Below are 18,454 nucleotides of genomic sequence, written 5' to 3'. Positions count from 1 at the left end.
AATTAACCTCAGATTTTACTTTTGGTAGCAGGTTAGGAGAATTCGTTTTGGGGTAGGAAAAGAGTTAGGGGTAGTAAAAATGCACAAAAAAATAAATACACTTTTGACGTTAATTTGTCAAAAGGTGGATCCCTTCTCGCCGCGCTCAAGCAAATGACATACCCGTAAGGGGCAAGCCAGTTGGCCAACCAAAACGTTACCCTAAATTCAGGTCTAGTTCAAAAAACGGTTCAACCTTTACCTTATTCAAAAAATATGAAAGAATAGTGGACATTATTGGGGTACTAAACTAAAGTGCTGTTCTTGTTATAGAATGATCAAGATTTGAATATGTGTAGGCCTGTGGAGGCTGGTGGGAGGAGCTATAGGAGGATGGGCACATTGTAATGGTTGGAATGGAGTTTTTGGAACAGGTTCAAACACAGTTTCCATACGTTTGATACTGTTCCATTTATTCCATTCCAGCCATTACAATGGGCCCGTCCTCCTATAGCTCCTCCCACCAGCCGCCACTAGTGTAGGCTAATGCAATTGTGGTGTTTTATTAAACAAGGACATGAAGATAACACATTTATGGTTTTATGAAATGTGTTTATTACTAGCCTACTATACATAAAATACAGCTAAATTAAAAACAAAAGACACTTTTACTACAGATTAGAATACACATGTTTTTTGTACTATTGCAGTTATATATCGTGGCCTACATTAGGTTAAATTCAAAATGTAATTTCAAAATCTAAAACTAGCTCCATATGAAAGATATAACATGATTGGAGTGGTCCCCTCTACATACAAAATGCGGTATCGTATAAATTAATTGGCTCATTATAAAAACGTAAACATTTTATTTGGCAAATTGTTCGTCAATTAAATGTTCAATTTAACATTTGAGTTACATGTATTCTCGTTATTTTCTTTACCTAAAGCACAGCTATTGTCGTAGTGTAGGGCTTAGTTGCAGTCAGTCAATAATTGCTTTGTCTACGAGGAAGAAAAGAGGAGAGTGCTGTGAAAGAAAGGGATACAGTAGATGTTTCTAGCAAGACATTCATCAGGAATTCTTATTAGTGGACTATATCATGCATATAGCCCTACAGTATAGTCATCCCCTCCAGTGTTCAGTGATACTGCATTTATCAACTACACACTCCTTAATTGTTTTCATTAATTAATTATTACTCAGGTCAATCATTATGTGCTCGTATATCTGAGTTTTCCCTCTAAAGCTGGAGGCCAGCAGAAACTCTCTGTTGTCAATGGACACCACAGAGAATGCCCTTGGTGCCTGGATGTTCAGGTCCTGGAAGTGAACAAATTGGCCCCTCTTCAAATCCCACTGATAGACCTGCGTCAGGGAGTAGTCGCTGCCGAGGATGGCGTACTGCCAGTTGCCGATGGAGACTGGCTGGAAGACCATGGAGCCCCGCGAAGGCATTGTCTGTACCTCTTTGAACATGGCGCCGTCCCACCTCATCACCTTGGAGTCCCCAATAAAACGCGTCAGGCAGATGAAAAGATCACTCTTCACCTTGAAGTGCTTGACCGCATACACGTCCTCCATTTCGGGGATATCAGTGCGCCTGTCGAACTGCTTCAGACTCTTGCTCCACTGGTAGATGACAGGCCTCTGGGAACTGCTGGCTAGGATCAGATGGGGCTTTCCAGAGATCTCCAGGTACTCCACGTCTGTGTCACGGTACCAGAGATGGAGGGACTGGTGAGAGTAGAACCCATAGCCGTTCCACTTGTACACTGTGGTAGAACCGGCCTTGGAGCTGTCGGCGATCACGAAGAAGGACTCACCGTCTATGAGGAAAGTCTCAATGTCATTAGGTTTCCTGATTTTTAGGATGTCAATATCCTGGATTTTGATGAATTTGTTGGCTGAAATGTCCCGCTTGTAAATGTGAGAGCCACCAAAGAGCTGGGCTACGAAGATGAACAGCTGATTATCAATCACCATGGGTTTGCATACCACAGTGGATGTACCTGTAAAACAAGGACCAAAAAACAAAGTATTAGAACATAGGAACATGAAGTCAACATTTGCGAGAAACACTAAATACATATACACTATACATTTTAGGATGCACAAGATATAGTACGACACTGTATTCATGGCATATCATTTCGACATCTCGTGATATAAAATAAACATTGCTCACTTTGAATGCTGTCATAGGCTCTGAAAACAGTTTCAACGTGATCCCATTCCAGGAAGCTGCACGTTCCAGTAAAGGGCTGAGCAAACACAACAAACGTATCCATACCAAAGGTAAAGGACTCCACTGAAATGGACTCAAACATCAGTGGCTGATAAGAGGCAAACTCTGCAATACAAAACAGATGTAATGTTTCAATGTTTATTCGCCAAGTGCAAAACCGGTGTAAGACAGTACAGTGACATTCTTACTTGAGCGCTATTTCCCAAAAATGAAGCAATAATAATGTAGATCATAGAAAATGGAATAAAAAAAACAAGAAGTATGATGTAAGTTGAACACAAGAATGCAAGTACAGTGCCTTCAGAAAGTGTTCACACCCCCTGACTGTTTCCACATTTGTTTGTGTTACAAAGTGAGACTAAAATGGATTAAATTGTCATTTTCTTGTCCACTCAAAATACTCAAATGTCAAAGTGGAAGAAAAATGGAATACCCCTTTGAGCATGGTGAAGTTCTTAATTACACTTTGGATGGTGTATCAGTACACCCATTCACTACAAAGATACAGGAGTCCTTCCTAACTCCGTTGCCGGAGAGGAAGGAAGTCGCTCTGGGGGGGGCAACCAACTCTAGTTTAGGGTACCCAAAAGGCTAGAGTCAGCCCTGGACATTCATCTAATGTACAAGTAGGGTGAGTCAACATGTTTTTTCTTCTTGCTCGCACGGTGCACACACACACACACACACACACAAGCAGAAATCAATACCATGGACTGCCACATGTTATTTAGCAACGTTGATTGGACTAAAACGTTTTTGGTATCTTTAAGTTTGTTTTCACTGTATTAGACTAAGCATAAAATCGAATTTGTCACATGCTTCATAAACTAACAGTGAAATGCTTACTTACGAGCCCTTCCCAACAATGCAGAGAGAAATAAAAGAATATTAATAAATAATAACACAAGGAATAAATACACAATATTTTTTTTAATGTTTTGGCAGCGTTTACAGCCTCGAGTCTTCTTGGGTATGACGCTACAAGCTTGGCACACCTGTATTTTGGGAGTTTCTCCCATTCTTCTCTGCAGATCCTCTCAAGCTCTGTCAGGTTAGATGGGGAGCGTCGCTGCACAGCTATTTTCAGGTCTCTCCAGAGATGTTCGATCGGGTTCAAGTCCGGGCTCTGGCTGGACCACTCAAGAACATTCAGAAACTAGTCCTGAAGCCACTGCTGTGTTGTCTTGGCTGGTCGTTGTCCTGTTGGAAGGTGAACCTTCTCCCCAGTCTGAGGTCCTGAGCGCTCTGGAGCAGGTTTTCATCAAGGATCTCTCTGTACTTTGCTTCGTTCATCTTTCCCTCGATCCTGACTAGTCTCCAAGTCCCTGCCACTGAAAAACATCCCAAAGCATGATGCTGCCACCGCCATGCTTCACCGTAGGAACGGTGCAAGGTTTCCTCCAGACGTGAAGCTTGGCATTAAGGTCAAAGAGTTCCATCTTGGTTTCATCAGACCAGGGTTTCTCATGGTCTGAGAGTCCTTTAGGTGCCTTTTGGCAAACTCCAGGTGGGCTGTCATGTACCTTTAACTGAGGAGTGGCTTCCGTCTGGCCGCTCTATCATAAAGGCCTGATTGGTGGAGTGCTGCAGAGATGTTTGTCTTTCTGGAAGGTTCTCCCATATCTACAGAGGAATTCTGGACCACTGTCAGAGTGACCATCGGGTTCTTGGTGACCTCTCTGACCAAGGCCCTTCTCCCCCTATTGCTCAGTTTGGCAAGGGCGGCCAGCTCTAGGAAGAGTATTAGTGGTTCTAAAATTCTTCCATTTGAGAATCATGGAGGCCACTGTGTTCTTGTGGACCTTCAATGCTGCTGTCATTTCTTGGTACCCTTCACCAGATCTGTGCCTCGACACAATCCTGTCTCGGAGCTCTACGGACAATTCCTTCAACCTGTGGACTTGGTTTTTGCTCTGACATCCACTGTCAACTGTTGGACCTTATATAGACATGTGTGTGCCTTTCCAAATCATATCAAATCAATTTAATTTACGACAGATGGACTCCTCTATCAAGTTGTAGAAACATCACAAGGATGATCAATGGAAACGGGATGCACAATTTTGAGTCTCATAGCAAAGGGTCTGAATACTTATGTAAATAATGTATTTCTGTTTTTTATTTTTAGTAAATAATGCAAAAATGTAGAAAAACCTGTTTTTGTGTAGATTGAAGATAAACATAAATCATTTAATAATTTTTTGAATAAGGCTGAAACGTAACAAAATTTGGAAAAAGTCAAGCGGTCTGAATACATTACGAATGCACTGTAGGTGGGCTACGAGCCACTGGTAGCTTGCGATCTACCTTTTGGAGACACCTGGACTAAGGTGTCTGGGATGATGGAGTTGATGTGTGCCATGACCAGCCTTTCAAAGCATTTTATGATTACAGATGTGAGTGCTACAGGGCCATAGTCATTGTGACAGGTAGCCTTTGAGTTCTTGGGAACAGGAATGATGGTTGTCAGCTTGAGACGTGGGGATTACAGACTGGGACCAGGAGAGGTTGAAAATGACTGTGAAGATGCCAGACGTTATGAGAACCGTCTGGCCCCGTGGCCTTGCGAGTATTGAACAGATTAAAAGCTTTACTCACGTCGGCCTCAGAGCGAGATCACCCAGTCCAATGAAATGGCGGGGGCCCTCATGCACAGCTTGGTGTTGTTTTTATCGAAGCGTGCATAAAATGCATTGAGTTCGTCTGGTAGAGAGGCATCGTTGGGCAGATCACGGCTAGGCCTTCCTTTGTCATCCGAAATGGACTGTAGCCCCTGCCACATACGTCGAGTGTCAGAGCCGGTGTAATAGGATTCCCATATTGTCCTTTTGTCTGTTTGATGGCTTTGCGGAGGTTGTAGGGGAACTTCTTGTACGTGTTCGTGTCAGCCATAGTGCCGGGGTTGGCTGTGGTAGCCCTGTGTGTGCAATATTTCTGTCCTTTATTTCAGCACTTAACACTTACCTCAGTGTTAATCCAGGGCTTTTGATTGGGGAAGCAGCAAACCTTCACTGTGGGGAAAGCGTCTGCAATGCATTTCCTGATGAAGCCGGTGACTGTGGTTGCCAGCTCGTTGATGCTATCGGTGCAGTCCCAGAACATATTCCAGTCAGAGCTAGGAAAGCAGTCCTGCAGTATAGCTTCCGCTTTGGGTATCATTTATCTACCGTCATTGTAAATAAATGTCAACGGAAAGCGTCACGGGTACTTCCTGTTTGGGCTTCTGTTTGTAAACAGGAAGCATGAGTCATGATCTGATTTGCCTAAGGGGGATCATGGTGGGCCTTGTATGCTTGCATGTGGGTTGAGTAACAGTGGTCTAGGACTTTAACGGCCTTAGTGGCAAAGGAGACGTGTTCATAGAAGTTGGGAATCAAGTGTCTTAGTGACACGGAAATAAAATTACTGGCAACAAGAAAAGCAGTCTTGTACAGTTCGTTAAGTGCCAGCTTGTTGTTGTAGTAGGCCTGAGGTGGAATATATACATCAACACTCTCGAGAGGTAGGAGGGTCTGCATTTACAGTATTAGTGTTTTCATTTTCACTTTATGCTGACTTGTAATTAATTTACAGTCTTTGAGTCTATTGTGTAATGGTCACTGCTGAATAGCATGAAGCAGCAGTGGTTAAGGACATTAACATTGCAAGGTGTGCAATGCATAGTCACTTTAACTCTTCCTACATGTACATATTACCTCAATTACCTCGACTAACCTGTGCCCGAGCACATTGACTCTGTACCGGTACCCCCTGTATATCGCCTCGCAATTGTTATCATTTACATTTACATTTAAGTCATTTAGCAGACGCTCTTATCCAGAGCGACTTACAAATTGGTGCATTCACCTTATGACCTCCAGTGGAACAGTAGTGCATCTAAATCTTTTCAGGGGGAGGGGGGGTGAGAGGGATTACTTTATCCTATCCTAGGTATTCCTTTATCCTTTATTTTACTGCTGCTCTTTAATTATTTGTTACTTTTATTTCTTCTTTTTTACTCATCTATTTTTTCCTTAATAACATGTATTTTTCTTAACTGCATTGTTGGTTAAGGGCTTGTAAGTAAGCATTTCACTGTTGTATTCGGCGCATGTGACAAATAACATTTTATTTTATTTTAAATAATTGCACCAATCACCTGCAGTTATGCAGTCAAAAGACCCGGGCACAAGGTCATTGATCAGTTTCCCTTGAAAAGCGTGGGCCCACTGCAGAGGATCTGATCAACCATCGCATTGGTGGTATGCATCCACTCCACCAGCCACTTTAGTTTGCAGTCACATTCCAGGTTGTTCCCTTTCAGATCCCTGGTAAAACAGGTTAACACAGTATGCATAAATCAAAACCTGAATATTTTGAATGAAAATAAAACACTTTTTTTTGTTTTACATAAGTACACTTTAGATGGCGATGTTGCAGATTAAGCGGCTGGTTATGTGAAGAAAATAAAAAATACTCACACTTTCACCAAAGCATCCATGCCCTTGAAAACATCTTTGGGTAATGTACCCAGGTTATTATAGGCCAGGCTCCTGATTTTTAAAAAAAAATTTAAAAAGGAAAACGTGTTTTAGACCACAAAATACAGTATTGTGTCTGACTTCCAAAAAGAGTTGTTCTTGGAACTCAGCATTATGTTTCCCCCTGTCACTGGGTGGGCCCTGACTCACTTCGGTCCAGAATGAGTAAGGAGGAGAGGTCACAGAGCAGATATCATGTTTTGTTTTGCACCCCAGGACATATTGTTCTTGGTTATAATTCGATTGTCAAGAGTACACAGTACACTCAGAAAATCTACTGAAAATAGTGAAAGGCGATACATTCTTAGAATAACGATTCGGCAAACTTATATGTCCACTCATGTTTGTCTTTTTTTTTCTATAGAAAGGAGTGTAGGGGAAACGGGATGGTGGTGACACGGGACAGTTGTAACACTTGCAATTCCTCCAATCAGGAGTGAGGTAGAATCATATGATTCACTGTGCACATGCTCAGTTTAGTCCTGAATCCTTACGTGAAAAAGCAAGTCACTGTGATAAACTCTGCAAATTCTATTGACAGAAATGTGATTTTAAGGTAAGAAAGTCATTATTTTGACCGAATGTGTTTTTGTGATTGTATAAAAGTGTAGCTTCATTCACCGAACTTATATCAGGTTTATAACCAGTCTGTGTAGAGATATTTGATGCAAGTTAGCAATGGTAAAGTTTGAACATTTAGCTAAAATGGAAGCTAGCTAATGGCTGCGAGTGTCAGGGTTAGTTGTAACATGTTACAATTAACCCCGACTAAAACTGGATGTTTTTGGTACATGTTTTCTTTTACTTTCAGCATGCCTAGATCATGGAAAAGAAAGACAGACAGGGGAGTACCTCTCCACACTTTGAAAATAACGTAAAATGATGTAACAGAGCAGGGGAAATCAATCAGATCAGTTGCAAAGTTGTATGGCATATGTCATGTGATGCTGTGCAGATTCTGCAAAGAGAGAAAGAAACCACTGGAGAAGGGGTCGAGAGAGCTTGTAGGCTACCGTAGTGGAAACAGGGTCTTCATGACGAGCAGGAGCAGAAGTTGTCAAGAGTATCTCTTGAGGGCAGCTGATTTATGCCCACAGTGCCCACTGCTATCCATACCACCTCTCCAGCTGCCTCCCAGGCCACCTCTCCAGCTGCCTTCCAGGCCCCTCTCCAGCTGCCTTCTAGGCCATCTTTCCAGCTGTCTTCCAGGCCACCTCTCCAGCTGCCTTCCAGGCCACCTCTCCAGCTGCCTTCCAGGCCACCTTTCCAACTGCCTTCCAGGCCAACTCTCTAGGCCAGGTGGAAACGCCTGATTACTCTTCTGATTTCAACCCAGTTGATGTACCCATTCAAGCACTCAGAAGGCAAAACAAATGTTGCTCTTCCTAAAAGAAAAACAGATCGAAAGAAGCAAGCCAAAACAAACCACACCAAACAACAACAAAAACTGTCCTGCTTCAGAAAAAAAAGAAAAAAATAAAGCAGATTGAACCAGAAGATTCAGATTCCTTCATCGAGTAAAACTTCTGCATGGTGTGCATGGAGCACTTTAACAATTCCAAGTCCGAGGAGGTCTGGTTGCAGTGCTAGGAATGCAAATTATGGAGGCACCAAGCCTGTACCACTGTCGCAACTGTGACTGATTAAACGTTCAACATACAATCACACACACACCAGAAATGTTCAGGTGTTTAGTTTAGCCTAGTTGTTGTCTGGTTGAGAAAGACCATTTTAGTGGAGGGTTAATAACATGCCTAGTTAAAAAATTACAAAAAATTACATTTGTATTATTTATATTTATTATTATTTCTGCCAAACAAAGTGTTAAACATGGCAATGTTGCTCTCATGGTCTCAATGAAGGCGTTCAAAAATGTGTTGCATGTCATGATTTATGAACTTTTTCAATCTGTTACAATTCACCCCAAGCACTTTTACAACTAACCCAGATCATGGGGTAGATTGTAACACTTCACTCCTTGTATTTAAGACAACACCATGCATTTGCAGTTTGTATATATAATAAAGTGTTACAACCATCCCCGGTCTCCCCTATTAGCAAATATTCTGATATGAAAACTGGAAGTATTCCCAGTCAGCGAGGTCACCAAGTTTACATAGACCCACCACAGTGTCCTTTGGCAACTTGATATGGCAGAAGTGAGGGAGGCTAACCTTGCTTAACATCACTGAAATAGGATTTGCATCATATGCAGTTTTCACAATAATACAACTGAGGTACATTTGCTTAATATTTGAATGTACCTAGGGGAGGCCTCAGTGAACAATGGTTTTGATAATGCTATGCACCATGGGAAAAGCAACAGAGGTGCGGACTAGAGTCACATGACTTTGACTCAAGTCACAAATTTGATGACTTGAGACTGGATTTGGAAACTCAAGACGTGGAACTCAACTTTGCCTTGAGACTGATGACTTGAAATGATCTGGCCAGGTTGTGTAATGTTTTGTCATTCATTTTGTGGGACACTTACTCTCCATGCAGCCAGAGACGTTTGACCAATGACCAGACATCAGCATTGGCGAGCAAAGGCACATTTCCCGATTAGTGACCATAAAGCGCTTGTTTCAGTTTCTCTGGTTTTGTTTGTCAAAAAACTAAGTAGCCTGTGTTCATATTATCCATATAAAATACAGTTTAGCAATCTGCAACGGATCTTTGCCAGAACAATAGGCTACCTGGTGATTTAATTGTTCATTTTCATATTTCAGATGATAGGCCTTGGTTGGGTGAATTATATACCTCAGTGATGGCTCCTGGTTATATGTCTAAAGATAACTAACCTAACACTTCCTTCAATACTTATAGGATGAAGATGTAACATATTAAATAAATCACAATATTTATGAGGAAGAAAAAGGCTACAGACAGACCATGCCTTCCAACTGATCCTCAACCTCCGCTGCATAGGTGATAGGTGAGAATTGTCTGTTAATTGAATGATTAGAATATTCCGCCCTGAAACATATAATTGTATGGAATTGATTATAATGTATGAAATCATAATCAATAAATGTGTAGTCATAGTCAGAATTAGGTCAAAACAATATGTCTTTATGGTATTTCAAACACAGACTGTCTTGAGCTTGGTGCCGACCTGACTAGAGATTTGGGAGAGAACTGGGAGTACGTCTCAAGGACAAAGTCACTATCTCTGTCGGCTGGGAAGTGAGACAGACAGTGTGTGCGTAGCAGGACATGTGTATGCGTATGTTTGTGTGTATGTGTGGGCATGAGAAGTCAGTATAAAATTTGTGTTCTTGACTTCAGAACGTTCCCGTGAATAAACATTTAATTTTGGTAGACTGGGCCTCGGTCTGTTTTCGTTTCTATCAGTATCTTACAAATCCTGATAAAACAGACTGAGGGTAACATAATTGAATTGGTAAATGAATAGGAGTATAGAATTCTCCTGACAATAGGCTACAGGTAGGCGGTGACATTGCAAACATGAATGACGTTCAGCTCAAAATGCTGGTGGAAAACATTGTTTATTTGTGAATATTGCGTTTAAAAAAATGCATCACCGTTTACGGCTGTAATGACAGGCAACATTCGCGCAGCGATTGTGCGCGCTTGTTCGACCTGTGTGCGTGCGCGTGCTTGTACGTGATCACCAAACAATTTTTGGAACTGCATGTATGGCAATCCTCTCCCTACAATTTGACGCAAATCAGCAGTATGTTCGCTCGTTCATAGGTTCACAAACTCTTTGATCCGCAACCTCTAAAAATGAGTGTTTCAAAGCTTGCGGGTCAAAAAGTTTGAGAACCTATGATTTGCTGTAAACTATAGGATCGGGTGCGTTGGATTGTCATATGCAGCTCCAAAATTGTTCGGTGATCAAAAATATTAGGCTAACTGTTTACTTTGCAATCTCACCCGCAATGTGGCATCAAGCAACAATTACTAGCATAGGCCTACGGATCTTTTGGTAAGTCAATATAGCTTGAAATGCATAATTTACTTTTGAAGCTTGCATTTGGAATTTGTTGTTCAAATGAATTATTACATCATCAAAATGTGTTGTTGACAAAATAATGAAAAGGGATGTCTGGTAGCCTCAATTGACAAATATTTGTATTTGAACAAGTCATTGCATGTATAGATATTTTTTTTAAATCTTGATTTGAGACTTGACTTAATAAAAAACGTGTGACTAAGAATGCACGTCTTGGACTTGACTCGAGACTCGACTCGTTCTACTTGGGACTCAACTTGAGACTCAGACATTGAGACTAGCTTGTGACTCGAAAAATGTTCAAGTATGGTTAACAAACTATGCAAATGACACAAGTCCATTGTTCTAACACATTTTCCATGATTTCGGATTGTAAATCAAGTAAAAAAGGACATTCTTATACTTACAGGTGTATAACTGCTTTTAGGCCCCGGAATGCATATTGTGATATTGTTGCAATTTTGTTGTTTTCGATAAACCTGTGAATGAGTTAACATTTAATAACATATTTTTAGATTTAATCATCATATGATGCATTTGAGGATCGTATCCAATAGAGAGAGTACAACTCACAGGTACTCCAGATGCGGTAGACCTAGGAATGCATCCTCATCAATTGAGTCAAATGTGTTGGCAGTGAATAGGCTGTTAAGAAAATAGTTTACATTCCATCATTTCTATAACATGTTTTGCTTTTACTCACACTTGAATATAAATATTTCAAATTGTGGTTGAGTTTCCAAGCAACCCACTGCTAAAAAAATGTGAACCACTTCATTTTCATGTAGCCTAATCCTTCTGTTCACACTTGTAATGTTTTCTTACTCTGCGTTTCCAAAACAACTCTGTTTCACAAGCCTATAACAATAACATATGTGGTCCCAACATAACTTGTCATAACATAGCCTATTCAGTATTATTCATATTGCCCACAAACTCTTGACTCATTTTGCATCATTAGGCATGAGGGAAACCACCATGCCACAAATGCATGTTTTCCTGAAATGTTTTCACACTGTAGCCTATCATGGTGAGATATGGGTGGGTCCTCAGACAATCGATTTACTGCAGTGGAGTAACAGTATTCCCGAGAAAAGTTTTTGGTTTCATTTCATTGGGCAGTTTTTATTTCAGCTAAGCAGCCAATATCCTACGCCCCACTGAGTTCATGTAGTGTGTTATTACATAATCTCGCTCTTCCTCTGAGGGTGCAGAACTGTGCTTTGTTAATGCACATGGACCATCATGTTAACGTATATTATAAAACATCGTTTAGTAACGGCAAAAACTCACAGAAGATGTAGCGCTGGCGAGTGTAAGAAGCTTCCTCCAGTGATTTGGGTGAATCCTGATTTGAGAAAAGATCTGAATAGAAACATGGTAGAAAATATTCACGTTATTGATAATATATCAACCATTTAATTTGATTGTAGCCGTACATTATTTAAATTAGCTGCTTGGTTTGCGGTGTTATTTATTCCATTCAACATGTTCCTAATACTCGACAAAAGAGAGATCATACGATATGCCCATCATAATGCCATTGCCAATATTATTATTTAAATAATTTACAATATTTAATTCCAAGCACTTACAAGGAAAAGACATCAGGTGGAAAGCTGTGAGGGACCGATCTTATATTTTCACACAATGCATTATCTTTGGTGCACGTACAAGATGCGGGGCATCTAGGTTGCTTCACTCTTCTGCTCTCCGCTAAAAGCAGGATGGTGGCGACGCAAAGCAAGACCGTGCATTCTTTCAGGGTTTTGTTTCCATATCCCATCCTTTTGGTGCTCTCTGGTGACAACCAGTCCGTCGAAGATTTCTGAACATGAACCTCAATTAAATATCCAAACTTAAAATGTTTCAATGTCAAATCTTGAATGTCTGTATTTGCTTCGAGTTATGCAGTGATGCATGCAGCTTGTATCTCAATGACCAGGCACTCATCCAAAAGATTCGTTCTGCAAGGCGCAGTATGTAAATGCAGGACAGGGAAAATACGGCAAACGTCACCGATCCTTGGACGGATTAAAATCCTCCAAAATACGTTGTCATTCCAAAAGTGAAAATGTACACAATGTAGGCTACACAATTTTATATTGTATATTTTTGTAACTAGGTTGGCTCTGTGTTTTATTATGAAGGTCTGACTGAGCATCTATTTGGCTTGTGCATATATATAAGAAACGATGAAAGCCTCAGTCCCTGGAGAGAGAGCTCAGAGAGCTGCGCTTATTTTATGACTAGGTGGTATGGAGCCCCACAGTGGAGGTGTCCTAGTACCCATAAAACGTAGCTGTCGAACAGGAAAATGATTCCACTTGTTTTTCCACCATTCATTTTTTTCCATAGGGGACTTTAGAAACACTTAAAACAAGGGCTGTGTTTCGTATAGGCTAACCCTGGCGTAACGTTTTCATAGCCATGTACATTTCTCTGACAATGTGACTTATCAAAATAATTGGCTCTATATACACTCAGATTTGAAAATGCTAATTAGCATCGAAGTAGACTTCACACAAGACTACAAATCCCTGCAAGCTACTGCAGGTCATCTCTAGCTGACACCTTTGCTAACAGGTATTGTCAATTTAAAACCTGCACAAGACACTTCACAGTTCAGTCCATTTAAAGAAATGTAGCCAATTATTCATTACTACATTTAGCTAACATGATATCATTAATACAGAGATTCTTACCTTTGCCTCGATTCAGTCTTCTCCAGATCATCGTGGCATTTGTAATTCTTTATGAAAGCCACATTAGCAGCTAATTAGCATTTTTGGGGGGGTAAATACAGGCAAATATATTGATAAGTCACCTTGTCCTAGAGAGATTTACACGGTTATCAAAACGTCACTCCAGGGTAAGCCTACACGTTACACACATTTGAAGTGTTTCTAAAAAACTCTATGGGAAAAATGAATGGTAGGTTTTATGGGTTTTTCTGCGTTCAAAACAACTGGGAACTTGGGGAAAAACAAGCTCTGACTGGGAAAAATAGATTTGAACAGTCATCCAACTTGGAATTCCAACTCGGGAACTCTGGCCTCTTTCTAGTTCTACGACATTCCGACTCGAAGATCACTGACATCATGATTAGACTTCGTATTTCTGAGAGTTCCCAGTTACCATAGCAGGTTAGGAAAATAAATGTAGCAGGATAGGATAATTAGGTTAAGGTTAGGTAAAGGGTTAGCTAAAATACTCTCCTAACCAGCTACGAAAAGACACTTTCAGTCGTAGCTGTACTCCTTCTAGTCACAACCGGGACGCAGGCTATTATTAATGCTCGCACAAAATCCATGAATGTTTCATGCGGAACGGCTCCTATTCATTAGGAGGATCTGTGGAAACAGCCAGTGGGACATCCCTAACGTAAACACTAACTTTAGCCCCTACCCTTACCCTAACCATCCTTGGGACATCCATACCCTACATAAGGGACACTTGTGTCATTTCCCTTATGGTTGATGAGGATCTCCATATGGCAAATGGATGGTCCCTTACTAGAAATCCTCGGATGTTATTAAAATAGGTCGACGGCCACAGGTCGTCCCCCAGGGCCCAGTCTTCCGGGAAGTCATCAAATAAAGTTTCCAGGACACATCATTTCCGCTATATATTTTTTTTACAACTTTTTCCTGCTGTTCCTGAAAATTCCACCAGATGGTGACTGGCTGTATATGGCAAATGGACATCACCAAATGGACATGGCCGTTTCTCGGAAACGGAAAAGACTTCGAAGACGAAACTCGGTGAGCACAGGGGTGGCCAAATGTACTTTTAGCCCAGAAACAAGATGGCGTCAAGGCCACAATGCTCTTTGAGTTAATGCACATTTTGTGGGATTGAAGGTAATAAAAACAGTTTTTTTAAGCGGTAATACAGCGCTAATTTGACCGCTTCACATCAAAGTACATAAACCTATGGTGTAAGGAAAAATAGAATCAGATATTTAACGATCATACTTTACGAGAAATCGTTAAGTTATAGATCCAGTTGAGGCGGGTTTCAGAGCTCTATGTGATTTCTGTGATTTTTTTCTACTCACACACACACACACACACACACACACACACACACACACACACACACATACACAGACAATATGGAGTGACACAGCATGGAGCTTACAGACACACAGAGCCTGCAATAGTTACCTGTGTTCGAACCATCAAAGAACCAGCTGAAAAATGTGATAGTTGGCTTCTAAACGAGTTGGACAAAGTGGGTTTGGTGTCAGTATGTATCAGTTTGGTGTCAGTATGATATCTTATTGACTGATGGATGGCTGGCTTGATGGCTGACTTATTGTTAATTTCCAATAAGTTTAAACAGTGATGAACCGACACCAAATGAACATGCTGAAATCAACACTGAAAGTGTCGGCAAATGGTATCACCGTAGTCTCCATTCCGTGCCTTGTTCAAGGAGATGCCCCACTTGACCATAGTTTATGAAGCCTACATGTACATGTAGTCAGACACATCTGAGTTTCTCCCTAAGGATAACGTTGGTTTACAGGTTAAGCTCCAACTCTGCTTCTGTGCAGGCAATTTTCAAAATTCCTTTTGCCACCTGTTCAGGGTCACCTGTACCTCTACAGATATCAACATGAAAAGATTGAATGGTCCTTCATATCCTAAAGGGGAAGTATGAACTTCACCGTCAAATAAGGCTGAAATCCCAAATGGCATCAACTTTAGGCCGTGCTGAGTTCAAAGAGATGCCCCACTTGACCATAGCTCACTCGGTCTGACTGCAGCGACCGTGCAAATAGTAGGCCCGGAATGAAGCCTGACTTGTAGTGATTTAATGATGCTTTAGCCATACTGCGGCCTCTGGGTCAAACAGAGACACTCCGTTTTCGATGGGCTCATCAGGGGGAGGTTGGGACGGATAAGCCACAGAGTTATTCTAGCTGCGCACGCAAGTTCATGTAGTCTGACACATCCGAGTTTCTCCCTAAGGATAACATGGGTTGACAGGTAATGCTCTACCTCTGCTTCTGTGCAGGCAATTTTCAAAATTCCTTTTGCCACGTGTTCAGGGTCACCTGTACCTCTACATCAACCTAGTCTCTAGGCCATGCCAAATTCAAGGAGATGCCCTACTTGACCGTAGCTCGCTCGGTCTGACCGCAGCAACCGTGCAAAAAACCAGGCCCAAAATGAAGTCTGACCGTATCCATGTATAGTCTGAATTGTATATATTTCCAGATTATGTTTGGGGGCATATAAAGAGCCACATGTGTGAATAGCAGCTGTCTCTAATGTTATTGGGGTAATATATTGACATCCAGAAAGGTCATAGAACAAGGCCCAAAATGAAGCCTGACCTACATTTGAGGTGCTTTTGGATGACAGTGGTAGAACCGTTAAGGCTAGAGGCACAATTCAACAACAGGAACCTTTCTAAGGTCCTCCCGATCTCTACCATGTGGAATTAACCCTTAACAGTGAAAACATAGTGCTTTCTTCTAACAGAATATATTGCCTGCTCCCCTAACTTCAACCTGATGCCTATGTGGGTTATGATTGCCATATCAAACTGACTTCAATGACATTCCATCAGGCCACTATGAGGATTACCTATGTTGATTTTAAGCTTCCTGGGGCAACCGAAAGTGGTTTAATTGACCCTACAAATGGTTTTTATTTCACAACCTACAGTTAGTGAAAAACACTGCATTCAACCCACTGTAAATCAGTCAGACTTTCAACTCAGGATTATGTAAAAACCTGCCCCAATGAGGATATGTGTTCACTTTCAGCTTTCTGTGACATCATGAAGTGCCTTAAATGGGAGATAAGAGATGTTTCGAAGGGTTAAAAAGGTCACACATTTCCAAAATGTGTGATTAGGCAACCCTCATTAACTGTAAATCAGTCAGTTCTCCAATCAGATGTCCAAGAAAAAACTCACACACACAGAGCCTGCAATAGATACCGATGTCCGAACCATCAAAGAACTGTCAGACCTAGAGCTCTGAAGCGTTATAAACCTGTTCTAGATCTTAAGTTGGTAGTGCACCGTGAGTTATGTGGCTTTAGAAGGTTCTCAAGCCGAGAAACAGCCTTGTTCATTTGCAATGTACTCAATTCATCTTTAACATCACAAAAATTATGATATTTAGAAAAGTCCCAGAATCACAAGACTAGGTGCATTGAAACTGCCTTGACCCATAGAGACTGACCCTACACATTACTGGCCATTAATTAAGGTCCCTGCTCGGGCTCTGAATGACCTATCGACCCGAAACTCGGGATTCGGGGTCGCCTCAGCTATGCCTACACAAAATGTCAGAACTGTACCCGCAGGTCGAATGTAACTATGTTTTGGAAGGTTTTCTTATGGCTTTAACAGAAGGCGCTGTGAATTGTGGGCCGGATCTGAAATATGTTATAGTTGGCTTCTAAAAAAGTTGGACAAAGTGAGTTCGGTGTCTGTATGTATACGTTTTGTGTCAGTATGATATCTTATTGACTGATGGCTGACTTGATGGCAGTATAATATACTGGCATTGTACATTTTACATTGCAAATGGACAGTGTACATTTCCAATGTATTTAATGAGAGATTTACCAACACCAAATGGACAGGCTGAAATCAACCCCAACGAGCTGTGGAGAGGAACCACTATCACTGCTCGGCCATCCCGAGTTCAACAAACCAGTCAATTGGGCATTTCTGCAGTATATTAGAGCCTATCCAATCCATGTTGGTAAATGCCCATTGTAATACATTGCAAATGGACAGTGTACATTGCAAATGTATTTAATGAGGGATTTACCATCACCAAATGGACAGGCTGAAATTAACACCAACGCGCGATTGGAGAGTGTCCATTACACATATGCTATATTGTCACTGTGAACATGCTCAACTAAAAGTTGACAGTGTACATTGCCAATATATATCCATAAGGACTTCCCATTACGAAATGGACATGCTAAATCAACACCAACGAGAAATTCTGACTTAACATGGTGATATACAGTTGAAGTCAGAAGTTTACATACACCTTAGCCAACTACATTTAAACTCAGATTTTCACAATTCCTGACATGTAATCCTAGTAAACATTCCCTGTCTTAGGTCAGTTAGGATCACCACTTTAAGAATGTGAAATTTCAGAATAATAGTAGAGAGAATTATTTTTTTCAGCTTATATTTCTTTCACCACATTCCCAGTGGGTCAGAAGTTTACATACACTCAATTAGTATTTGGTAGCATTGCCTTTAAATTGTTTGACTTGGGTCAAACATTTCGGGTAGCCTTCCACAAGCTTCCCACAAAAAGAATTTTGTCCCATTCCTCCTGACAGAGCTGGTGTAACTTAATCAGGTTTGTAGGCCTCCTTGCTCGCACACACTTTTTCAGTTCTGCCCACAAATTGTCTTGGGGATTGAGGTCAGGGCTTTGTGATGGCCACTCCAATACCTTGACTTTGTTTTCCTTAAGCCATTTTGCCACAACTTTGGAAGTATGCTTGGGGTCATTGTCTATTTGGAAGACCCATTTGCAACCAAGCTTTAACTTCCTGACTGATGTCTTGAGATGTTGCTTCAATATATCCACATAATTTTCCAGCCTCATGATGCCATCTATTTTGTGAAGTGCACCAGTCCCTCCTGCAGCAAAGCACCCCAACAACATGATGCTGCCACCCCCGTGCTTCACGGTTGGGGTGGTGTTCTTCGGGCTTGCAAGC

At 41.2% G+C, this 18,454-nt stretch overlaps 1 protein-coding gene across 1 annotated transcript; it reads right to left on the bottom strand.

Moving 5' to 3' along the window:
- Window positions 1-570: 570 nt before the first annotated feature.
- On the bottom strand, window positions 571-12,833 carry LOC115144031 (leucine-rich glioma-inactivated protein 1-like). Its single transcript, XM_029684647.2, is given in 9 exon segments — window positions 571-1,992; window positions 2,169-2,333; window positions 6,367-6,429; window positions 6,432-6,535; window positions 6,689-6,760; window positions 11,138-11,209; window positions 11,304-11,375; window positions 12,024-12,095; window positions 12,326-12,833. Coding segments are annotated over 9 exon segments (1,632 nt in total). The 5' UTR covers window positions 12,517-12,833; the 3' UTR covers window positions 571-1,171.
- Between the last annotated feature and the right edge of the window lie 5,621 nt (window positions 12,834-18,454).

This window comes from Oncorhynchus nerka, linkage group LG16, assembly GCF_034236695.1.
Source record: "Oncorhynchus nerka isolate Pitt River linkage group LG16, Oner_Uvic_2.0, whole genome shotgun sequence".
In the NCBI taxonomy this organism is placed as follows: Eukaryota; Metazoa; Chordata; class Actinopteri; order Salmoniformes; family Salmonidae; genus Oncorhynchus; species Oncorhynchus nerka.
This window is presented reverse-complemented; position numbering and strand designations above follow the sequence as displayed.